At 65.0% G+C, this 18,044-nt stretch overlaps 1 protein-coding gene across 6 annotated transcripts in view; it reads left to right on the top strand.

The window, feature by feature from the left end:
- The window catches only part of UHRF1 (ubiquitin like with PHD and ring finger domains 1), a 174,016-nt gene that overhangs the window by 136,957 nt on the left and 19,015 nt on the right, over positions 1 to 18,044 (top strand). For 5 of the 6 annotated variants that reach the window (XM_053220051.1, XM_053220052.1, XM_053220054.1 and 2 more), the window contains exons 25-27: positions 6,192 to 6,388; positions 13,704 to 13,805; positions 14,190 to 14,389. In XM_053220051.1, coding sequence (XP_053076026.1) covers positions 6,192 to 6,388; positions 13,704 to 13,805; positions 14,190 to 14,389 — 499 coding nt within the window. The remainder of the gene's footprint in view (positions 1 to 6,191; positions 6,389 to 13,703; positions 13,806 to 14,189; positions 14,390 to 18,044) is intronic. The other variant, XM_053220053.1, reaches the window with a different exon arrangement.

Raw genomic sequence — 18,044 nt, 5'->3', positions numbered from 1 at the left:
GTGCTGCTGGGCCCCGAGGGCCACCCGCGCTGAGCCTGACGATATGCCAGTTTCTATTCTGTCACGCTCTGGGGAGAAGCAGCCTGTTCGTCCCCGCTTGTGGCCCCTGCTCTGATAAGCGGCGGCAGACCTCCTCCCTGTCCTGTTTTCTCATTTTCCTCGGACCCCGCAGCAGATCCTGGGAGACCTACGCGTGAACGTCAGGCTGTTTGATGTGTCAGGCTTCCAGCCTGGGGTGACAGCCTCCCTGCTCCCGGCTCGGTGCTCAGATTAGGCCCGGGGCCCCTAAACTCCACGGTCGTGACTCTTGTCACTTGTCATCTGGAAGTGACAAGAGTGCTTCTTGTTGAGCCTCTGGCTGGTGCTCTCAAGATCCCCGGCCTTCTGTGACAGAAGTCATCCCCTGGGGGTGACAGAGGCCTGTGCTTATGGGACAGAAGGCTCCATGTCGGGGGGCACTGTGTCTGGGGACCAGCTGGGGCCCTGGCTGGGCTCCTGCTGCCCCCAGCCCTCCTGCCTTCTCTCTCTCCTCTCCCCCCACCCTCTCCCCTCCCCCACCGGTGCTCTCGGGGACCTTGGCGAGATGTCCGTGAGACTCAGTCCCCGGGTGGGCGCAGAGGCATCGCGGCCTGGCCCTCCCCCAGGGTGCTTATGTGGAGGGGCCAGATGAGGAGAGGGCACAGTAGGTGAGTGCTCCCAGCGACCAGGGAGGGTGGATGGGGCCCTGCTGTGCCCTCTGTGCACCTGTCTCCTCACGCGTTTTTATCCCCGCCCCATCGTAGCCAGAGCTGCTGAGGGCAGGTACCAGTGTGCGACGACACCTGACCACTTCGTCCCTGTAGCTCAGAGCACACAGTAGTCCGCACGCAGGAGACGGGGCTCTCTCTGAGCTGTGAGTCCGAGACCCTTTTGCTCTGGGTTCTTCTGATGGCTTGCGTTGCAGATTCGAACCTTGGTGCCTCTCTTTTTAAACATCCTAAAGCCTTAGGAAGCTAAAGGTCCGTAAAGCACAGGTCCACACCGGGTCAGCTGTTCTGAAGGCTGCAGGCGGCTTGCCGCCAGCCCTGGGGTGACGGGAGTCCCTTGGGGAAGCCACTCCCGCGACTTGGGCCTCGTGTGATGTCTCTGCTGGTAGGTGTGGCACCTTGGGACTGATTCGGGAAGAAAACCCCACCCGCACGCCCACCACCCCAGAGGAGAGGAGAGAGACCCGCCCCGACGGCTCCCTTCCTCTCATTTTCTGCCGTTTGTCTGTACTAGGAGGGGACTCAGAGCCCCCAGACAGCACGGGGCGGGTCCTGCCAGGCCCTCCGAGGCCCTTTCGGGCTCTGGCGGGTATGTTTCCCCGGTGAATGGCCAGCTCGGGCGGCAGATATGGAGGGCAGGGGGCCCAGAGAAGACGGAGCCTGAGGCCAGGCCTGTGCGCACCAGGCTCCGGGCGCTTCCTGGCACCCGGCGAGAGCTGGATTCCGGAAGCAGATGGAAGGGGGTGTGCAGCCTGCTCTCCTCGGTATGAAGACCAGGACCGCAGTAAGTCCTCACGAGGACGTCCGTCTTGGTCAGCTCGAGCTGCTGTAATGAAGTGCCGTGGGCGGGGCGGGGGGGGAGGTTATCAACAGTGGGAACGGGTTCCCCACACTTGGGGAGACTGGACGTCTGAGACCAGGGACCAGCGGGGCTGGGCTCGGGTGAGAGCCGTCTGGCAGATTGTGGACGGCTGCCTTCTCGCCGGACCCTCGCGTAGAGGAGGTGGGGACAGGACGGGGCGGGGAGTAGGGGACTCCGTTTCACTGTAGTTACCTGCTGACGTCCCCGTCTCTGCTTGCAGTCGCGTTAGGGGTTGGGGCTTCAACACGAGAACTTGGGGCGGGGGCGGGGGGGGGGGGGAACACAACTCTGTCCATAGCACGGAGTCTGTGGTGGCTCCCCCGCGGGTCCTTCGGCCTCAGGCTACCTATAAAGGTCGCCCTGCCCCCTACATCAAGGGACGGCACGCTTCCTGTAAAGGGCCCCACAAGGTCTGTGTGGGACGGCCCCACCCTGCCGTCAGAGCGCCCGCACAGCCGTGGCCGCAGCCGCGTGCCAGGAAACCTTTATTCACGCACAGGTGGGGGCTGCGTTTGCCCACCCTCGCCTTCAGGGACACGCCTGCCCAATAAAGAGATTTAGGAAGCTAAGCAGCTTGGTCGGCGGGTCGTTGGGCCCCACGGTTGAAAGGGCCCCGGTAGGTGTTTGACGAACGTCCTCGGCTTGTTCTGAAGATTTTTGGTCGTGATGGCGGCTTCAGTGGACTTGGGATTGCGCGTAGCGTGACTCTTCGAGATGACGGATCTCTCCTGAGGATGGTTCTGCCACTTAAATGGTGTCCTGGCCCGACGGGCGGACCTATCTCGTTGCCCAGGACTGTTGACCAGCCTGCTTACAGTTCTGGAGTCGAGCCCGGCTCTGTCTGGATTTCTCACTTCCTTGGGTGAGATCCCTCGGGGGTAGGGGGTGGGGCTGGCGGCTGCTGTCCCCACCAGCCTGGCCTTGGTCGGGGCAGGCTGGGCAGGCCTGTCCTCGGAGGGGTTCTGGTTTTGCGAGGGGGGGCGCACTGTCTCTCCTCTGCTGTCGTTTCGCAGCACGCGTTTTGCCTGCGTTGCGGGAGGGCCACCGCACGTACCGCGTGAATTAGCTACAGCCCGGCTCTGGGAGGCAGGCTGTCGGGCCCCTCTCGATGTGAGGCGTCATCAGGGAACCAGGTTCCGCCCGCGGGTATGGGCGGTGTCCACCCAGCCCCAGCCCACACTGTGCCTCTTGGCTGCCTGCGGGCCGATGGAGGGTATAAGGGCACAGGCCGAAGCCACGGGTGCCGGGCCCAGTGCGGGGCAGGGAGCCCAGGATCGGGGCGAGGCGCGGCAGCCTGTGCGTGGACGGGAGGCCGACCCCAAGGCAGGCAGGTCCAGGGTGGGGACCTGCAGGTCAGGCAGCTGTCTGGGAACAGACCGTTGGTGGAGGCTGGCAGTGGGGGGGACCCCGTGCCACAGTGAGTCTCTCCCCGCCTCCCCCACCCCAATTCCCGCCTCTTGCCTTCACTTCCTCCTCGGATCCCAGATGGCCCCGCCTGGCACTGATGCAATCCCCAGCCACACTGCCTTGGCTGATTAGGGCAGGACAGGTGCCACTCAGCGAGCTAGTGACTGAGCCCTGCTCCGCACAGAGCCCCTCCACGCCCGGTTCTGGGGGCTGAGGGCTGTGGGCCCTGACCGTGGTACGGGAGGCCCTGGGGCGGGGCCTCGGACCCGGAGGGGGCCCCTCAGACCTCCTCCCCCGCATCGGCGCCCCATTTCTCATCGGAAACTAACGACACGGCCAGCCCGTGACAGCCGTGTGACAGCAAGCACGCTCTCTCTGTCGCCGGCGCCGACGGGGGGCCGCTAACTTGGGGAGCTGATGCGAGAGCAGCAGAGACCGTCTGCTTGAGTGACTCCAGCAGATCCTTGAAAACGCGTGTCCCAGAGGGTTTGGGGGAGGGATGGGGGCCGGAGGGGGAGAACGAAAACGAATAGGGCCGTTTGCTCCGGGCCTCCCGCCCCGAGCCCTGCTCAGAGGCTGCCCGAAGCTCCTGCCCCAGCCCCCTCCCGGGTCACCCCGGCAACGCCGAGCCTCTGCGCGTGCTCCCCGCCGGCCACAACGAAACAGCGGTGTGTGATGGTCCCACGGGGGCCGTTGGGGGGCTGGCACGTTCAGCCCCAGGAAGTCGCTTGTGAGGAAGAGCTGAGGTCCCTTCGTTGGCCTTAGCAGCCTTGTCTCCCTGTGTGGTGGGCCGACGGGAGCCCGTGGGTCCGTGGCACCTGCTCCCGAGCCCGGCTGTTCCGCCGTGGAGGTGACGTGGCCGTGTCCTGAATCCCAGCGGCTGTCATCCCCTCCCTGGGTCCCGCTGCTTGCTCCCCGGATGCCCGTCCGCTCCGCTCTCCGCCCCCGCCGGTGACCAGCCCCACCGTGGCCAGAAGCGGGCCGGACTCCAGGCCGCCAGGCAGTGCTCCGTGGAGCACATCCACGTGTCCCCCTCCGTGCTGCACACAGGTGCTTTTTCTAATTACTTAAGGAGAAGCAATTGCAAAGCCACTCGATACAAATCCCTTAAGCTGCTGTTGATGGTGACTCTGGGGAGGCTGCGGCCGGGCCAGGAATCTGAAACACGGGCACCATCTGTGCTCCCGCCACTGCGAAGCCAAATTATACCGCCAGCCCTTCTCTCCTGCACAATTTTTCATGAGATGAATTGCGTTTGCTGGGAATCGCTTGTCCACAAATGGTCCCTCCTGCTCAGCGTGGCGAGGTTATCGCTGTCCCCGAGTCCGAGCTCCCGGTTCCAGCCCCGGGAGGAGTGGGGGGTGGGGCCTGGGTCCGCAGGAGATTCCTCTGCAAGTTTCCCGAAGCCCCTCCTGCAGCCCCACGGCGCCCACCTCAGATCGGGGGTCCTCCACGTTCCCTGCTTCCGGGGCAGATCGAGGACCCTTGGAAGGGGAGGCAGTTAGCTCTCTTCCTTCTCGCCGTCGTTTCCGTTGAGAAAGCGGCGGTGACGGCGACACGGTTGTAAAGGGAGGGCGAGATGTGTGTTTAAAATGGAAATAGGTTTTAAGCCACAGTTTCGGAAACGGGCTTCTCCTAAGCCCGTTCATTTGACAGGGGGGCAGAAAGGGGCAGGAGTTCAGAGTCCGAGCCACAGGGGCTGCGGTGGATGTGCAGGTGTCCCTGGGCACGTATGTCCCCGAAGGGTGGCTGCAAGTGCAGCACCCCAGGGTCACGTCCCCCCCCCCTCCCCGAGGTGCCCTAGGCTGCCTGCTGCGGGGGCTGGTTCATCTTCAGAGTCTGGACCAGTGGGCTGCACACCAGGGCCTGTGCCACACCCTGCCCTTCGCCTGTTTTCCTAAATCAAGTTTTATTGGTGTGAAGCCACCTCTGTTCACTTACGTGCTCATCTGTGACGCTCCTGAGCTCCAGCAGCAGAGTTGAGAGGTTGTGGCGGAGACGGGGCAGTCCACAAAGCTGAAGATGCTCACTGCCTGGCCCTCTGCCGGCTCTGCCCTAGACCAGTGTCCCCTCCGTTTCTCTCCCTTGTGGCAGTAGGATGATTTTCCAGCCCCATCTCGGTCTCATCCCGCAGGTAAGTAGGAGACCAGGGCTGCCTGGATTCCTCCTCTGCTGACTGAGGAGGGTCATTGGCTCACTGGGCAGAGCCCAGCTTCCAGAATCTTCGGCTGGCTTTTCTGGCCAATGACTCCCCGAGGTGTTAAGTGTCCCCGGGACACCTGCGTGCCTCCCACACGGTGCCCAGCCCCGGGGCTTATGCTGTGACCTGGAGGAGAGAGAGGCTCCAGGAACATGTGGCCTGTGGGAGTCGTTCAGGGCCCAAGAGGGACGGGTCTAGACAGCAGAGGAGGGGGCAAAAGGGACGCCATTTCAGCCTGTCTTTGCCACACTCGTTTGCCCCAGCGCTCGAAGCTCCCAGACACAAAGGACCCTCCGGCCCAGGCAGCGTTCCTCCAGGCCGCCCGGCACACCGTGCCAGCCCCCTTCCTCAGCCGGTGCTCTGTGTCCGAGGTCTCGCCACCCCGGGGCCGGCTGCTGAGCCTCCGGGTCCTGGCTTCCTCTCCCCAAACCCACGAGGCAGGGATCGGGACCGGCCTGTGTGCGTCCTTGGGCACCCTGTACCTGCTCGGAACCACTTGTGTTTCCTTTTTTGCTCTCGGCCTTTTGGGGCTGACAGCTCTTCCCTCTTCCTTCCTACCTAACCTTTGGAGTTGCTGCTGTTAGGAAGCATTTCTTGTGCATTTTTACCCACTTGGGGGCTCGTGTGTCCGACAGGAGGGAGATTTTGCTTAAAGCTGACACCTGGGCGGCCGGAAAGTGGACCCCCGTGGCCTCGGGCTCCTTAGCTGCGTCTCTATGCCTGCTGACCCCGAGGCCCCCACAAAGGGTCTGCTGTCCTGTCCCTGGACCGTGTGCTGGGCGGTGGCTGTGACCCCACAGGGGCGGGCCGGGGGCTCGCACTGGAGGGCACGGCTTCCGCCCGGGACAGAAAGGTACCGTTTTGTGTCTGAAGGTAGCAGTTCTAGAGAGGAGAGGGCCCAGGCCGTTGTCACCCCGCCTTTGTTCAGCTCGCTGGCCACGGGCTCAGCGGGTCTCCCCTCCCCGCCCCCCAACAGTGCACGTGCCGGAAGGACATGGTCAAGATCTCCATGGACGTCTTCGTGCGCATCCTGCAGCCAGAGCGGTACGAGCTGTGGAAGCAAGGCAAGGACCTCACGGTGCTGGACCACACCCGGCCCACAGCCCTGAGCAGCCCCGAGCTGAGCACCTGGAGCGCCTCCCGGGCCTCACTCAAGGCCAAGCTCCTGCGCAGGTGAGTCACCCGGCGGCCCGAGCCGCTGCACCTGCCTGGCTCTGGTGATGACCGTAAGTGACTCCCACTCTCACTCTTTACCGGGCTGCTGGCCGCAGGCTGTCCCTGACCTCCCTTCTCCCCTCCTCCCTCCCTTCTCCCCTCCTCCCTCCCTCCTCTCCTCCTCCCCCTCCTCCCTCCCTCCTCTCCTCCTCCCCCTCCTCCCCCTCTCCTCCCCCTCCTCCCCCTCCTCCCCTCCTCCCTCCCTCCTCCCCTCCTCCCTCCCTCCTCCCCTCCTCCCTTCCTCCCCTCCCCTCTTCCCTCCCCCTCCTCCTCTTCCCTCCCCTCCTCCTCTTCCCTCCCTCCCTCCTCCCCTCCTCCCTCCCCTCTCTCGTCCTCCCTCCCCTCCTCCCCCCTCCTCCTCCCCCCTCCCCACTCCCCTCTTCTCCCCATCTCCCCCTTTCTCCTCCACCTCCCCCCTCCTTTCCTTTTCCTTCCAACCCCCCTCTTGCCCTCCTCCTGTTTCTTCTCCAGGTGTTTCTCTGGCCTCCACTTCCCCCAAACACAGGCGATGGGCCTTGGGGCAGGTGGCGTCAGTGTGATCAGGGTCTCAGGTTCCCTCCACCCCTCGTTCTCCAGCTCCCGGGAGGCCAGCCCTTTGGCCCTTGGGCCGCACAGTTTCCCCTCTGGGAGGACGCGTGCGGTCGGTCTGGCACTCTCCTGACGATCCTGGGCGCGAGAGCCCTGTTTCTGCGCGTGGGCGCTGCGCGGGTCCCTTCTCGGCAGCCAGCATGGCTGGGCTTTTTGCGTCTGTGGGTGCTCATTTGGCACTTGCCAAAACGTGCTGTTTGGATTCGCGATGTCAGCAGTGACTGCAGAGTTCTTTGCACCCCTTTTGGGCTCAGAGGGCCCCCCTCTACCGCGTGGACCCTTCCAGGACAGGGTAGTCGCTGCCCGGCCCGTTGCCTGGCATTGGGTGGGGGAGGACAGGACAAGACGACAGCGCCCTCCTGGTGTGTCGCCGAGGCCGTAGGGGCGCGGGGGGCAGGTCTGGGCTGAGGTGGAAATCAGCGTGGTGCCAGGAACCAGAGACAGCCAGCCGCAGGGCCCGGCAGCGGCCTGGTGCCCAGAACGTCGGTCCGTTTGCTTTCTGTGGGAGCACCCGGGCTCCCCGGGTCTGAGAGCTCACAGACAGCCTTCCACCGGATTCCTCTTGGTGCCCGCGGACCAGTCAGCAAATGCTTGCTGGGCCCCCGGCTGTGAGCCGGGACCTCGCGGTGAAGGGCCAGCCGGTCTCTCGGGGCCACTCGACTCCACGAAAGCCGCTGTAGACGATAGACACTCGATACACAAGCGAGCCTGGTGTGTCCGGGGGAAAGCGTTATCGTCGGACGCTGAGGTTGGAATTTCGTATCATTTTCACCTGCCACAAAGTATCATATCCCTGTGCTCTGAACTTCCTTCGCCCTCAGCGGCACCAAACTAGGGGGCTGGCGGATCTGTGCCTCGAGCAAGGCTCTTCCAGTGCAGCCACTTGGTCCCTTCTGGCTTGATCTTGACCTGGCTGGCAGCGGACTGTGTCTCCCTGGGGCCTGGCGCCGAGGGCTTGGGAGGCTGGGCCACATCCTTCCTTCGGGGAGCCCCGTCGCTGGCACTCCCACACTCTGTGGGGACGTCCTGGGAACTATTTCTGGGGAAAACCATCCTGGCCGGGTGGCCGTGCCGGTCCACAACCTGCCCCCGACCGGGCTGTCCTTGTTTCCACGTGTCCGTCTGTGAAACCGCGAATCTTGGGCAGACTCAGCCTCCCTGCGTGTCTCCCCCACCCCGGGGCCCCTCTCTCTGAGAATGTTCCGGCAGCTCCTGACAGCCCTTGTGAAGGTGGTGAGTCTCCCTTTTCCGATTTCTTTTGTTGTCCGTCCTTTTGATTTCCGGCCGTCAGGCTCTCCCCACTCTCCGCGTTCTTTGCCAAGAGCAGCTTCTTGCTGAGGCCGCCCCCCAGGCCAGACGTGCATTTGCATAATGGCTGATTGATTGTGGCTGCGGCTAATTGGTCAACAGAGCGGATTGCCAGCAAAGAGGCAGCGCGGCCAGGAGCAGAGTGGCATCAGAGGCTGTCGGAAGAGCCTGCCCGGGGACGAGGGACCACTGGGTGCCAGCCCAGAACCTTCCGTGCCAGAGGAAGCGCCCTGCAGCCCCGCTGCCTCGGCCGCCGCCTCACCCTCCTGGCCCCCTTGTCAGCCCCCGTGTCGTGTCGTGTCGTGCCCACACTGTTCCTTTCTGGAGTGTTCCTGCCTTGCGCCTCTCCCTTCCTCGCTGCCGACCGGACCGGGGGAGCTGTTTTACTCCTGCAGGGAGACTGAGTAACAAATCAGTCGTGATCCCAAGGATATAGTTGTCTTTAAAGCCTTTAAACATGGAAAACACAGCTGATTCCCTTCTCTTTCTTCAAAGTCACGGGTCGAGGGGGCCGTTCTCCAGAAAGGCTGACTGGGGACCCAAGGCCAAGCTGGACGCCGCTGTGCTCGGCCCGAGTTCAGTGACACTTAGAGTCCCGTGTGACTCTCTCCCGGCCACTGGTGCCCTGCCCCGACCCGCTGTGCCGGCCCCCCTGAGCCCCGGCCGGGATGGCGCCCCCTGAACACCCTCCGGCCCAAGCCAGGGGCTAGGCCAGCCCTGTCCCCACACCGGAGCCCCTCCCCTTAACACTGGGGACACTGGGGGCCAGGTCAGTCTCTGGGGAGGACACATCCTGAGGTTAAGGAGCACCCCCAACCCAGCAGCACCCCCGGTTGTGACAACCACAGGTGCCCCCAGACGCCATCTGGGGCCCCTGCCCAAGGGTGTGGTGCGGGGGGGCCCCTCTCCTGCCCGCTGCCCCCTCCATCCCGCGAGTGCCCACGCGGCCTCTCCGCCTCCTCTGGCACCTGCAGCTTGTCCGTGGTCCTTGCTCAGACCGGCTCAGCCGGGCCGCCGCCCCCTAGGGCCTCGGCCTTCCGGGCAGCACCCCCACACCGCACCCCAGATGTCGTCTCCAGGCAGAAGCCAGGTGTTGGCCTCTCCGGGACAGTGATGTGGGCCTCTCTTGTCGCCCTCCTGTGGGTTAATCTTCCACACCAAACTCTGGTCGTGTGAGTTGACCCCGCCCGGTGACACACGCCATGAACCGTGACCTCCCTGCTCCTTGCTGGAAGGCCCCCTCCCCCGGTCCCTGAGCACCGGGAGGACCCTTGCCTGGGCGCCTCAGGCCCCCGTGGAGCCTGGCGCTGAGCCCAGGCCGGCGTCTCCGTGTTCTTCCTCCTCCCGTTCCGAACGAGCGGTCCCCCTGCGGGTGCACACGCTGCCTTTTCCTCTCGGCCCCTTGTTACTTCTGACGAGTGCTTCCAGAAGCGCTCTGCACCAACCATGCGTTCCAGGAGGCGTGTGATATGCACCTTCCCCACGGCGCGGTTAGTTTCTTGAAGGTGAGATCCTTTAGGTGCCGCGGGCCTGCCTGTCTCTGGGGGCGTGGAGTGCTGGAGGGAAAGGGGGAGAGTGTCTTGGGGCCAGGTGGTGGGGAGAAGGACCTTGGGCACAGAGCTCGCAGCCCCCTGTGCCCAGACGCAGCAGCCGTGCTGGCCCCGGGAGCCTTGCCGTGGCCTGAGGGTCCTCTGTGGAGGTAGAGACCCTGGGCTGCGGCCGGTCCTGTGAGAGCTGGCGCCTTGGGTGCTCTGGGCCCCTCTGTTGACCAGACCAGGAGCCCTTCCCCCGGCCTGCTGCACGGGCGGGGGTCCAAGAGGAGCCCCCCACCCTGCCTCTCCTGCCATCAGCGATCCCAAGAACCTGCTTCCGTATTGAAAATATTAGTGTAGGTATTTGGACTCGGTCCCAGTAATCAGTTCGTAGGAACCCACGGCAGGGACGCCCAGTCAGGCCTGGCCGGTAAATTCGTGTTCTCCTCCACCCTCTCCTGAAACCGCTGCCGGGAGCCCAGAGGAGTGACCGAGAACGGCAGAGGGAGGGCGGCTGCTGAGCAGTGCCCACAGACTTTGGCAGGAAGGAAAGGGTGGGCAAGCGGGCCCGCCTTCGTGGCGCTCTCTGGAAAGGCCGGGGAGAGACGCCGGGGACTCCGGTGGGCTGGAGGCCGAGTGCGAGGCGTCGCGGGGCTCGGGGTGAGATTCGGCAGAAGGTGGCGTGCGAGTCGGCCTCTCCAGTGAGAGACAAGAGCGGTGAGCCGCCAGCCACCTGACCCTCCCAGGCACGACTGCAGGCAAGGAGGAGCCCGCAGCTCAGGAAGACCTGGCTCCAGGTGGGCCGACGGAGAGGTGAGCCGGGAGTCGGCTTGAGGAGTCTCCCAGAGCCGAGGGGTCGAGCAGAAGACAGGGGGCATCGGACAGCACAGGCTCCCTGAGCAGCTCCGGCCTCTGCCAGGAGCTTTGGGCAGAGAGAAAAGAGCATTGCCTGGCACCCAAGCGTTGCGTTCGCAGAGTTCCAAGTCGGGCACGGAGGACGAGAATGACCCACACTATGCACACGTCACTATGCAGCTTCACAGCTCTGGGTTAAAGAGAAGATCCCAGAAGCTTCTGGAAGGAACAGCCAGGCCCACGTAAAGAACAAGAGACCCTAAAGACATTGGACTTTGCACCCATGATGGTACAAGCCAACACACGAAGGAACAAGGCCTTCAGAAATCGGAAGGGAAACAGTTTCCAACCGGAAAGTACGTACCCAGCCGGGGCGCCCGGGTGGCTCAGTGGGTTGAGTGTCCAACTCTTGATATTGGCTCAGGTCATGATGTCGCGGTTCGTGATTTCAAGCCCCACGTCGGGCGCTGCGCTGCCAGTGAGGAGCCTGCTTGGGATTCTCTCTCTGCCCCTCCCCTACTCGCGCTTTCTCTCAAAAAACAAAACAAAACCTAGCAAAATTACCAACTCAATATGCAAGGGGATAAAGATCTTTCTAGATCTCTAAAGCCTCAATTTCCCTTCCTTACTGAGGAAGCTCCTGGAGGATATGCTCCAACTAAACAAGGGCATCAACCAAGAAGGTCGTCCGATCGAGGGACCTGGATCCCACCCAGGCAAGTCCAAGGCAGTCTCAAGGGGACAGGCCCCCAGGTGTCACCGAGGAGCGTGGGACACCCTGCGTCAGAGGCCACACCAGGAGCTTGGGGGTCGCCTGGAAAGCCGAGCGTCTGAGACGGGCCGATGACCGACTCTAGGGGGGGCGAGCAAGGAATACACGGCGGCAGCTGCGTCGCTCGTGGATGGACGCTGTCTGCAGAGTCAGAAAGACGGAAGGAAGGCTTTCCGCCACGTGGCACATGGCGGCAGGATGGCCACACCCCGCGTGACTGCTGGCAGGCAGCGTGGCCGTGCAGGTAGCGGTAGGGGAGAAACCGCTACACGCAGGGAAGGCGGCCCATCTGGGGATGTGGCCGGGGGGGGCGCTGCGACGGCCGCACTGCGTGACTCGGAAGTGCCCGGTGGCTCCGCCCGGCTGCCACCAGTTCTCCCAGCTGACGTTTTCACAAAGCAGGGCTCTCTTTGCACGCTGACCTTCAGCTCGCTTTTCCTAGTCTGCCACAGAGGGTGGCCTTCTGCCTCTGCCCGTCTGCCTGGTGCCACCCGTCCTGGGGGTCTCCACACTAGCCAAGGCCCAGTGGTGCTTGGGGGGCTGGGGGCGCCCAGGGCTCTGAGTCCAGGATGCTCTGGGGGCCCAGGAAGGTCTAGGCTCCCTGGCACAGACAGGACCACCCCTCCCACCCCCCCCACCCCCCCACCCCCCCCGTCCGCCCTGGGAGTGGCCGGCGGCATCGGGAGTGGCCTCTGGTTCCGCGGTTGGGTGGGGGGTGGGTAGGAGGGGAGCCGAGGAGACGGGCAGCCGCAGGAAACCGAGGCCAGGTGAGTTGACAGTGGGAGGACACCCTCCCGCTGGCTGCTGCCTGGGGCCAGCGTGGGGGTTCGCCTGTGGGCCCCCTGCCCTGCGGTGTCCTCAGGCCTGGAGAGAAGCCCCTCCTCCAGTAGCAGCTGGTGACGAGCCAGCTGGGCCATGCTGCTGTCCTGGGGTTGGGCCCGCCTCTCCCAGAGTCGCTCCGCCCAGAGGCCCCAGGGGCTCTGTGGTGGTAGAGTGCGTTCTCCCCCCCCCCCCCCCCCCGCCCCGGCCCCCTGGCTCCCGTGCCCCCTCCTGCCTGGCTCCTTGCTCGCATGTCCTCCCGCCCACCCCACCCCGCACCCCCCGCAGCGCCCCGTGCACGCCATGATGTGTGTGATGCCATGCCTCCGCCCATGACGCTCCCTCCCCCGGAATGCTCCCTGCTCCCCGCCTTTGGTCATCGGAGTGGCTCACGTGCGAACATCACCCGGGGCCTGTCAGCCTGGCATCGCCTGGGGCTCTCGAGCGAGGCAGCTGAGCAGTGGGAAGGACCAGGGCAGTCAGCATTAGGGGACAGTCAGGAGAGGCCCCCCCCATCCTGGCCGCAGGCGTGGGGCGAGGTGGCGAGGCAGCTGTCAGGAGCCCGTGTCCTGGGACAGCGGGGCGGTGGTGGGCACCCCCCTGGGTGGGAGGTGGGGGTCCTGGCATCGGGAGCCCTCAAGGCTTCCCCAGGCCCCCTCCCGGCCCCAGTCAGGTAGCCCTGCTTTGCTGGGTGACCTCTTGATCCTTGGAGGTGTGACCGCTACAGGGACCCCCCCCCCCAGTAGGACCCCGTGTCCAAACCGACCTCACTGGGGCCAGACCGAGAGCCCCTGGGGGACGGGAAGCCACAGCCATAGCCTCCCGTCGGCATTGCTGACACTGAGGGGGAAGAAAGGCTCGGAGGCGATAAGGCCTTGAGTCTGAGACCCCGTAGGGCTGTCCCCTCAACCCCTGCAGGACGCCGGTGACCCGCCCAGCGCGGGCTTCTCCACGCCCCAGCCTCTGCCTCTGCTCCTGGGCCCGTCACACGCCTTGGTGTCAGCCTAAAAGCCACTTCTCTCCCCTCCTTGCAAAGTCCCCAGAGCCGGACAGGGAGGCCCTGGCCTCTGACGTGGTGGCCCACCCACCCTGGTCACGGTCTTTTTTTCCTTTATAACCGATTCTGTCTGGTTTGCACTGAGAAGCCAGAGCTAAGCCTTAGGCGACTTCTCACTCGGGGCCGAGGGCTGCCCCCAGGGAGCCGCGTCCCCGAGCGAGGCCGGGCCCTGCCCCGGAGGCCGGCTGGGACAGGTGAGCAGGGGCCTCTGCAGCTCCTTCGAGTGAGGGACCCAGAGCAGGGGGACGGGGACGGCTGGTGCCCGAAGCCAGGCCCTTAGATGAGGCGTCCGGGGAGTCAGCACAGGTGCTAGAGAAAAACTCCGTGACGTTTACATTCTAGACAAATTAGTCTGAAAGAAAACAGACACTGGAGAAAGACTGAGGAGGACAGAAAGGCCAGTCTAGAAAGGAAGAAAGAGCAGACCAGGAGGCCGGGGCCGCCGTAAGTGCACCTGTCCCTGTGTGCAGGCATCTCCACCCGCCACCCTGCCTCCGCCCCCCCCACAGCGGCTCTGCCCCAGCCCCCGCCACCCCCTCTCCCGGTCATCAGCACCCGCTCCGGCCCACGTGGTCCCCAGGCCTGTCCCCCTCCACGTCCCCTGCCCCGGCCCCCCACCATCCCCCCTTCCCGGTCATCAGCACCCGCTCTGCCCCACACGGCCCCCTGGGCCTGTCCCCCCACCTGCCCCTGAGCCAGCTCTGCTGGCCCCGTGACGGCCCCTGGGATGCCGTCCGGGGCTCCATTCTGCCAGCTGGGTGGTGGGGCGGCTCAGACGGGGCTCCTCCCTGTCACTTGGCCTTCTGGCTGATGACTGTCCCTCCCCAGGTCCCACCGGAAACGGAGCCAGCCCAAGAAGCCCAAGCCAGAAGACCCCAAGTCCCCAGGGGAGGGGGCCGCCGGGGCCGCCCTCCTGGAGGAGGCTGGCGGCTTGAAGGAGGAGACCTCACAGGAGGCCGACCCCGAGGAGGAAGAGGAGGAGCCCCAGCCGACGCCACCGCAGGGCCGGGAGGCCGAGGCCACAGAAGGTCAGTTGTGGCCGAGCATCTCCTTCCTGAGCCTCGGCTGGTGGAAAAGCCAGCATCCGCTGAGCCTGCAGAGTCCCTGCTCTGGAGGGTCCGGTTCAGTTGCCCAGTCGGCAGTGGGGGGGGGGGGGGGGGGGGCTCTCCAGCCTCGGTTCGATTCGCGAGGGCCCGACCTCATCACCCCAGCACCTCCGGATGCCATCCCTGGGCACCAGCCGGGGAGACACAGGCACTCGGCCCGTGACGGACGTGTTCTCTGTCCCTCAAGTCAGAGGGCAGCTTGCTGCTTGCGGCCAGACACGCGTGCGTGTGCGCAGCAGGTTCGGACCCTCGCCCGGCCGGCTGGCTTCCAACGTGAGGGTGCACCCGGGGCTGTGCTGGGGAGGGGTCCGAGAAACGTGCCCCGTACACCGTCTGAGGCCCTTTCGGCGTGGAGTGGTGACATGTGAGCGCTTTAAAGGTCCCCCACCCCGCTGTGGTCAGTGCTGCTGCTTTGTGGCCGTTTTCGTTCGCCCGCTGACGGCTTTCGCTGCCCACCTGTGCGCCCATCGCAGGTGCTCCCCGGGTACGAAGGAAGGGCCGGGCCGGGTGGATGGCAGACCCCCCTGGTGGGGGGGGGGGGCACACCTCGGACAGGAGGTGTCCCTCCTGGTGGCTGGCCGTTCGGCCCGTCTCGTACGCTCGCCGGGATGCCGCGTGGCTCGTGTCAGAGATGACGTGACATCCAAGGGGGCTGCCCCCGGGCGCAGCCTGGGGCCTGGACGAGGGGCTGCTCGGCAGACAGGCCACGGCAGCCCCGCGCCCCCTGCGCGCACACAGGCTGGTGGTCAGGGCTCCGATTGGAGAGCACCTGTGTGACTGGAGTTTGTCCGGTGAGGCCATGCTGGAGCATCTCACACATCCTGGCACAGCTTTCGAGGTTCACGGTCAAGGCCGGGGGGGTGGGTCTAGACGGCCCAGAAGGGCAGGGCGGGGCGAGGACAGGCGTCCCGACTAGAGAGGAGGACGACTTCGCCGCTGTCGGTGTGGGCACGGTCACCTGCACGGAAGCGGGTCGGCGGCTGAGCCGTAGGGCTGGCCAGGCTTTGGGTGAGCCGGAGAGAGGTGATTCTCCAGAAGACGCTGCTTGGGATGACAGCAGCCACCTCGCGTTGGCTCCTTGGAGGAAACCTAGCGGCAAATACGAGACCTTTACCGAAAAGTCAGAGACTGCTTAAAAAACCAGAAGAACCTCCACGTGACCGCAGCGACGTGCGTCCAGAGAGCTCCTCGATGCGACGACACAGTTTCCTCCAAATGCCACGCAGGCTCTCGCGGCCCCTTCAGGGTCCCCGCAGGGTTTCCGGGTGCTCCCCAAGTACAGACGGAGGGAGAGGGGCCGGCAGAGGTCAGGCTGCCCGATCGGACGGGACGGGAGCGAGGACACCCCCTCGGCCGTGCAGGTGGCAGAAGGGAAGGCCACCGCTCCTGGCCCCAGGAGCAACTCTCAGACGTCGCTCGGGTGGCACACACCACGTCCCGTTTAATTCAAGTTCGGAGAACACGCCGAGCCGGGTGGCGCGTTGTGCACGGAGAACGTGAGCCGGCCGACGCTGCCGGGACGAAGCACCCCGGAAGCCAGAAGTCCAAGTTCGAGGTGTGGGCAGAGCCGGCTCCTTCTGAGGCTGTGAGGGAGAGTCTGTTCCAGGCCCCGCCCCGTGGCCGGTGGCCGCCGCCTTCTGGTCCTCCTGCCCTTCTCCCCGTCTCTGTCTCTGTGGGCGCGTCTCTGTCCACACTTCCCCCTCTTGGAGGAGACTGGTGGTGTGGGATCAGGGCCCGCCCTGACGCACCTCATCTCGCACCATCTGCAGTGACGGTTCCAAGTAAGGCCGCGTTCTGACGTTCCGGGGCCAGCCAGGGCTAGGACCTCACAGCGGGAACGCGGGAGCCGGTTTGGCCCATAACGGGAAGAAAGCAAGGCTGAAACCAGCGGGGAAACAGAGCACCTGGCTGCCCCAAGGGGCTCCCTGCCGGTGGGCCCCCGGGGTACATGGGTATCACCAGCAGGGGGTCCTCTAGGCCCTGCACCCCCGTCACGCGTGCGCTGCGACCAAACAAACGCTCATGACTGAGTACCCGTCCCGTGAGAGGTGGCAGGTGGCCAGAGGCTGGGCCGTGTTGGGCAGATGAAGATTTCTCAGACGTGGGCTCTGGGGTTCGCATCTGACCCTGGAGGCCATGGGTCTGCAGGGAGAGTGAGAGAGGAGCCAGGAATACGGCCGGTTTGGGGTTCCGCCGGAGGAGTTGGGAGACTCGGTGGGGTGTCCCTGGTGGGGCTGGCAAGGACCGGAGCAGTCAGTGGTCTGTCCCCAGATGGGCGGGCCGCGCTCTGCAGTCTGGGCCTGGGCAGGCGGTGTGGGCCGTCCTCCCAGGGTTGCGCCCTGGGGCGGAGTGGGTTCTGGGCAGAGCACGCGGGTGGGAGGAGACGGACGCGGGGATTCGGGGCCCCCGGGCCCGCCCTTGCCCTGCCTCCGGCTGTCCCCCGTGACTCAGGCCCCAGATGCCCCCTTGGTGTGCCTGGGTCCTCACTCACCGGCAGGGCCGTCGGGGGTTGAACGAGAGACACCCTGCCAGATGCCCGTGCGTGGGGACGAGCTGCCTGTGGGGTTTGGTGGTAAGGAACTGGGTTTTAGCTTGAAGTTGGTTTTTGCCTGAGTGGAGATGGCTTTCCCGGGTCCAGCTGGGGCTGGATGGGGGGCTCCTTGGCCGAGCAGTTCAGAGGATCAGGAGAGACCAGGGTTCCAGTGGGGCCTCCTGGGAAGAGTCAAAGCTGCCTCCACGTCCGCTGGTCCGTTTCCTCCCTCCGAGCAGACATGAGGGGCCGTTGGCCTGAGGCTGGATGGGGGGCCCTGGGGGGTGGGGGACAGATGTACTCACTCACGCACCTGCGACTTGAGATGGTTTACCCAACTGCTTAGCAAGGGAATAAGGACTGTCTTCTTCATTTAGTTAATTTCAGACAGATCTTTGTCCTAACCTGGGGATTACGTACCCCACCCACTCCCACCGCCTGGGGTCTCACTGGCTCTCGGCAGCTCCTGCCCAGTCCCATCCCGGTGACACCTGGGGCCTGGCCTCCCTCGGTCTTGAGATGCCAAGAGATGCCCCGTCAAGACCGCTTTCCCCGTGAGTCTCCGGCTCTTCCCTGGCTTTCCTATTCCGAGACGGCTGCTGCCTAAAGCAGGGGCTCTGGGGTCCTCTGGGGGTAACTCGTGGAATCCCCAGCCCAACCGAGGGCCACGTAGAAGGGCCGTGCAGCCTCCTTCCAGCGTCTGCTGCCTCTTCCCCAGTCCTTCCCTGGGACCCCATCAGCTTCCCGGGGTGCGTGGACCCCAGGAAGGGGGGGTGGTGTTTGCTCACCTCCCCCCCTCCAATTCCAGATGCACCACCCGTGCTCCCTGCCGGGGCCGGGAGGAGGGAGGATCTGGTAGGGGGTGGCCGCTTTGGAGAGGAAGCCGTCCCTCTGGGGTGCTGGATGTGGCTGCCACGGCCGAGAGCCCTGTGCCTCAGTCAGAGGCGTCCTATGAGGCGTCCCCCGAGCCCTTGGAGCAGAAAACTCTGAACGTGTTGAATAAACAAGTGCTCACAGTCAGGGGTGATGGCAAACGCACGTCGTCGG

The sequence above is a fragment of the Acinonyx jubatus genome, chromosome A2 (assembly GCF_027475565.1).
Source record: "Acinonyx jubatus isolate Ajub_Pintada_27869175 chromosome A2, VMU_Ajub_asm_v1.0, whole genome shotgun sequence".
Classification (NCBI taxonomy): domain Eukaryota; kingdom Metazoa; phylum Chordata; class Mammalia; order Carnivora; family Felidae; genus Acinonyx; species Acinonyx jubatus.
This window is presented reverse-complemented; position numbering and strand designations above follow the sequence as displayed.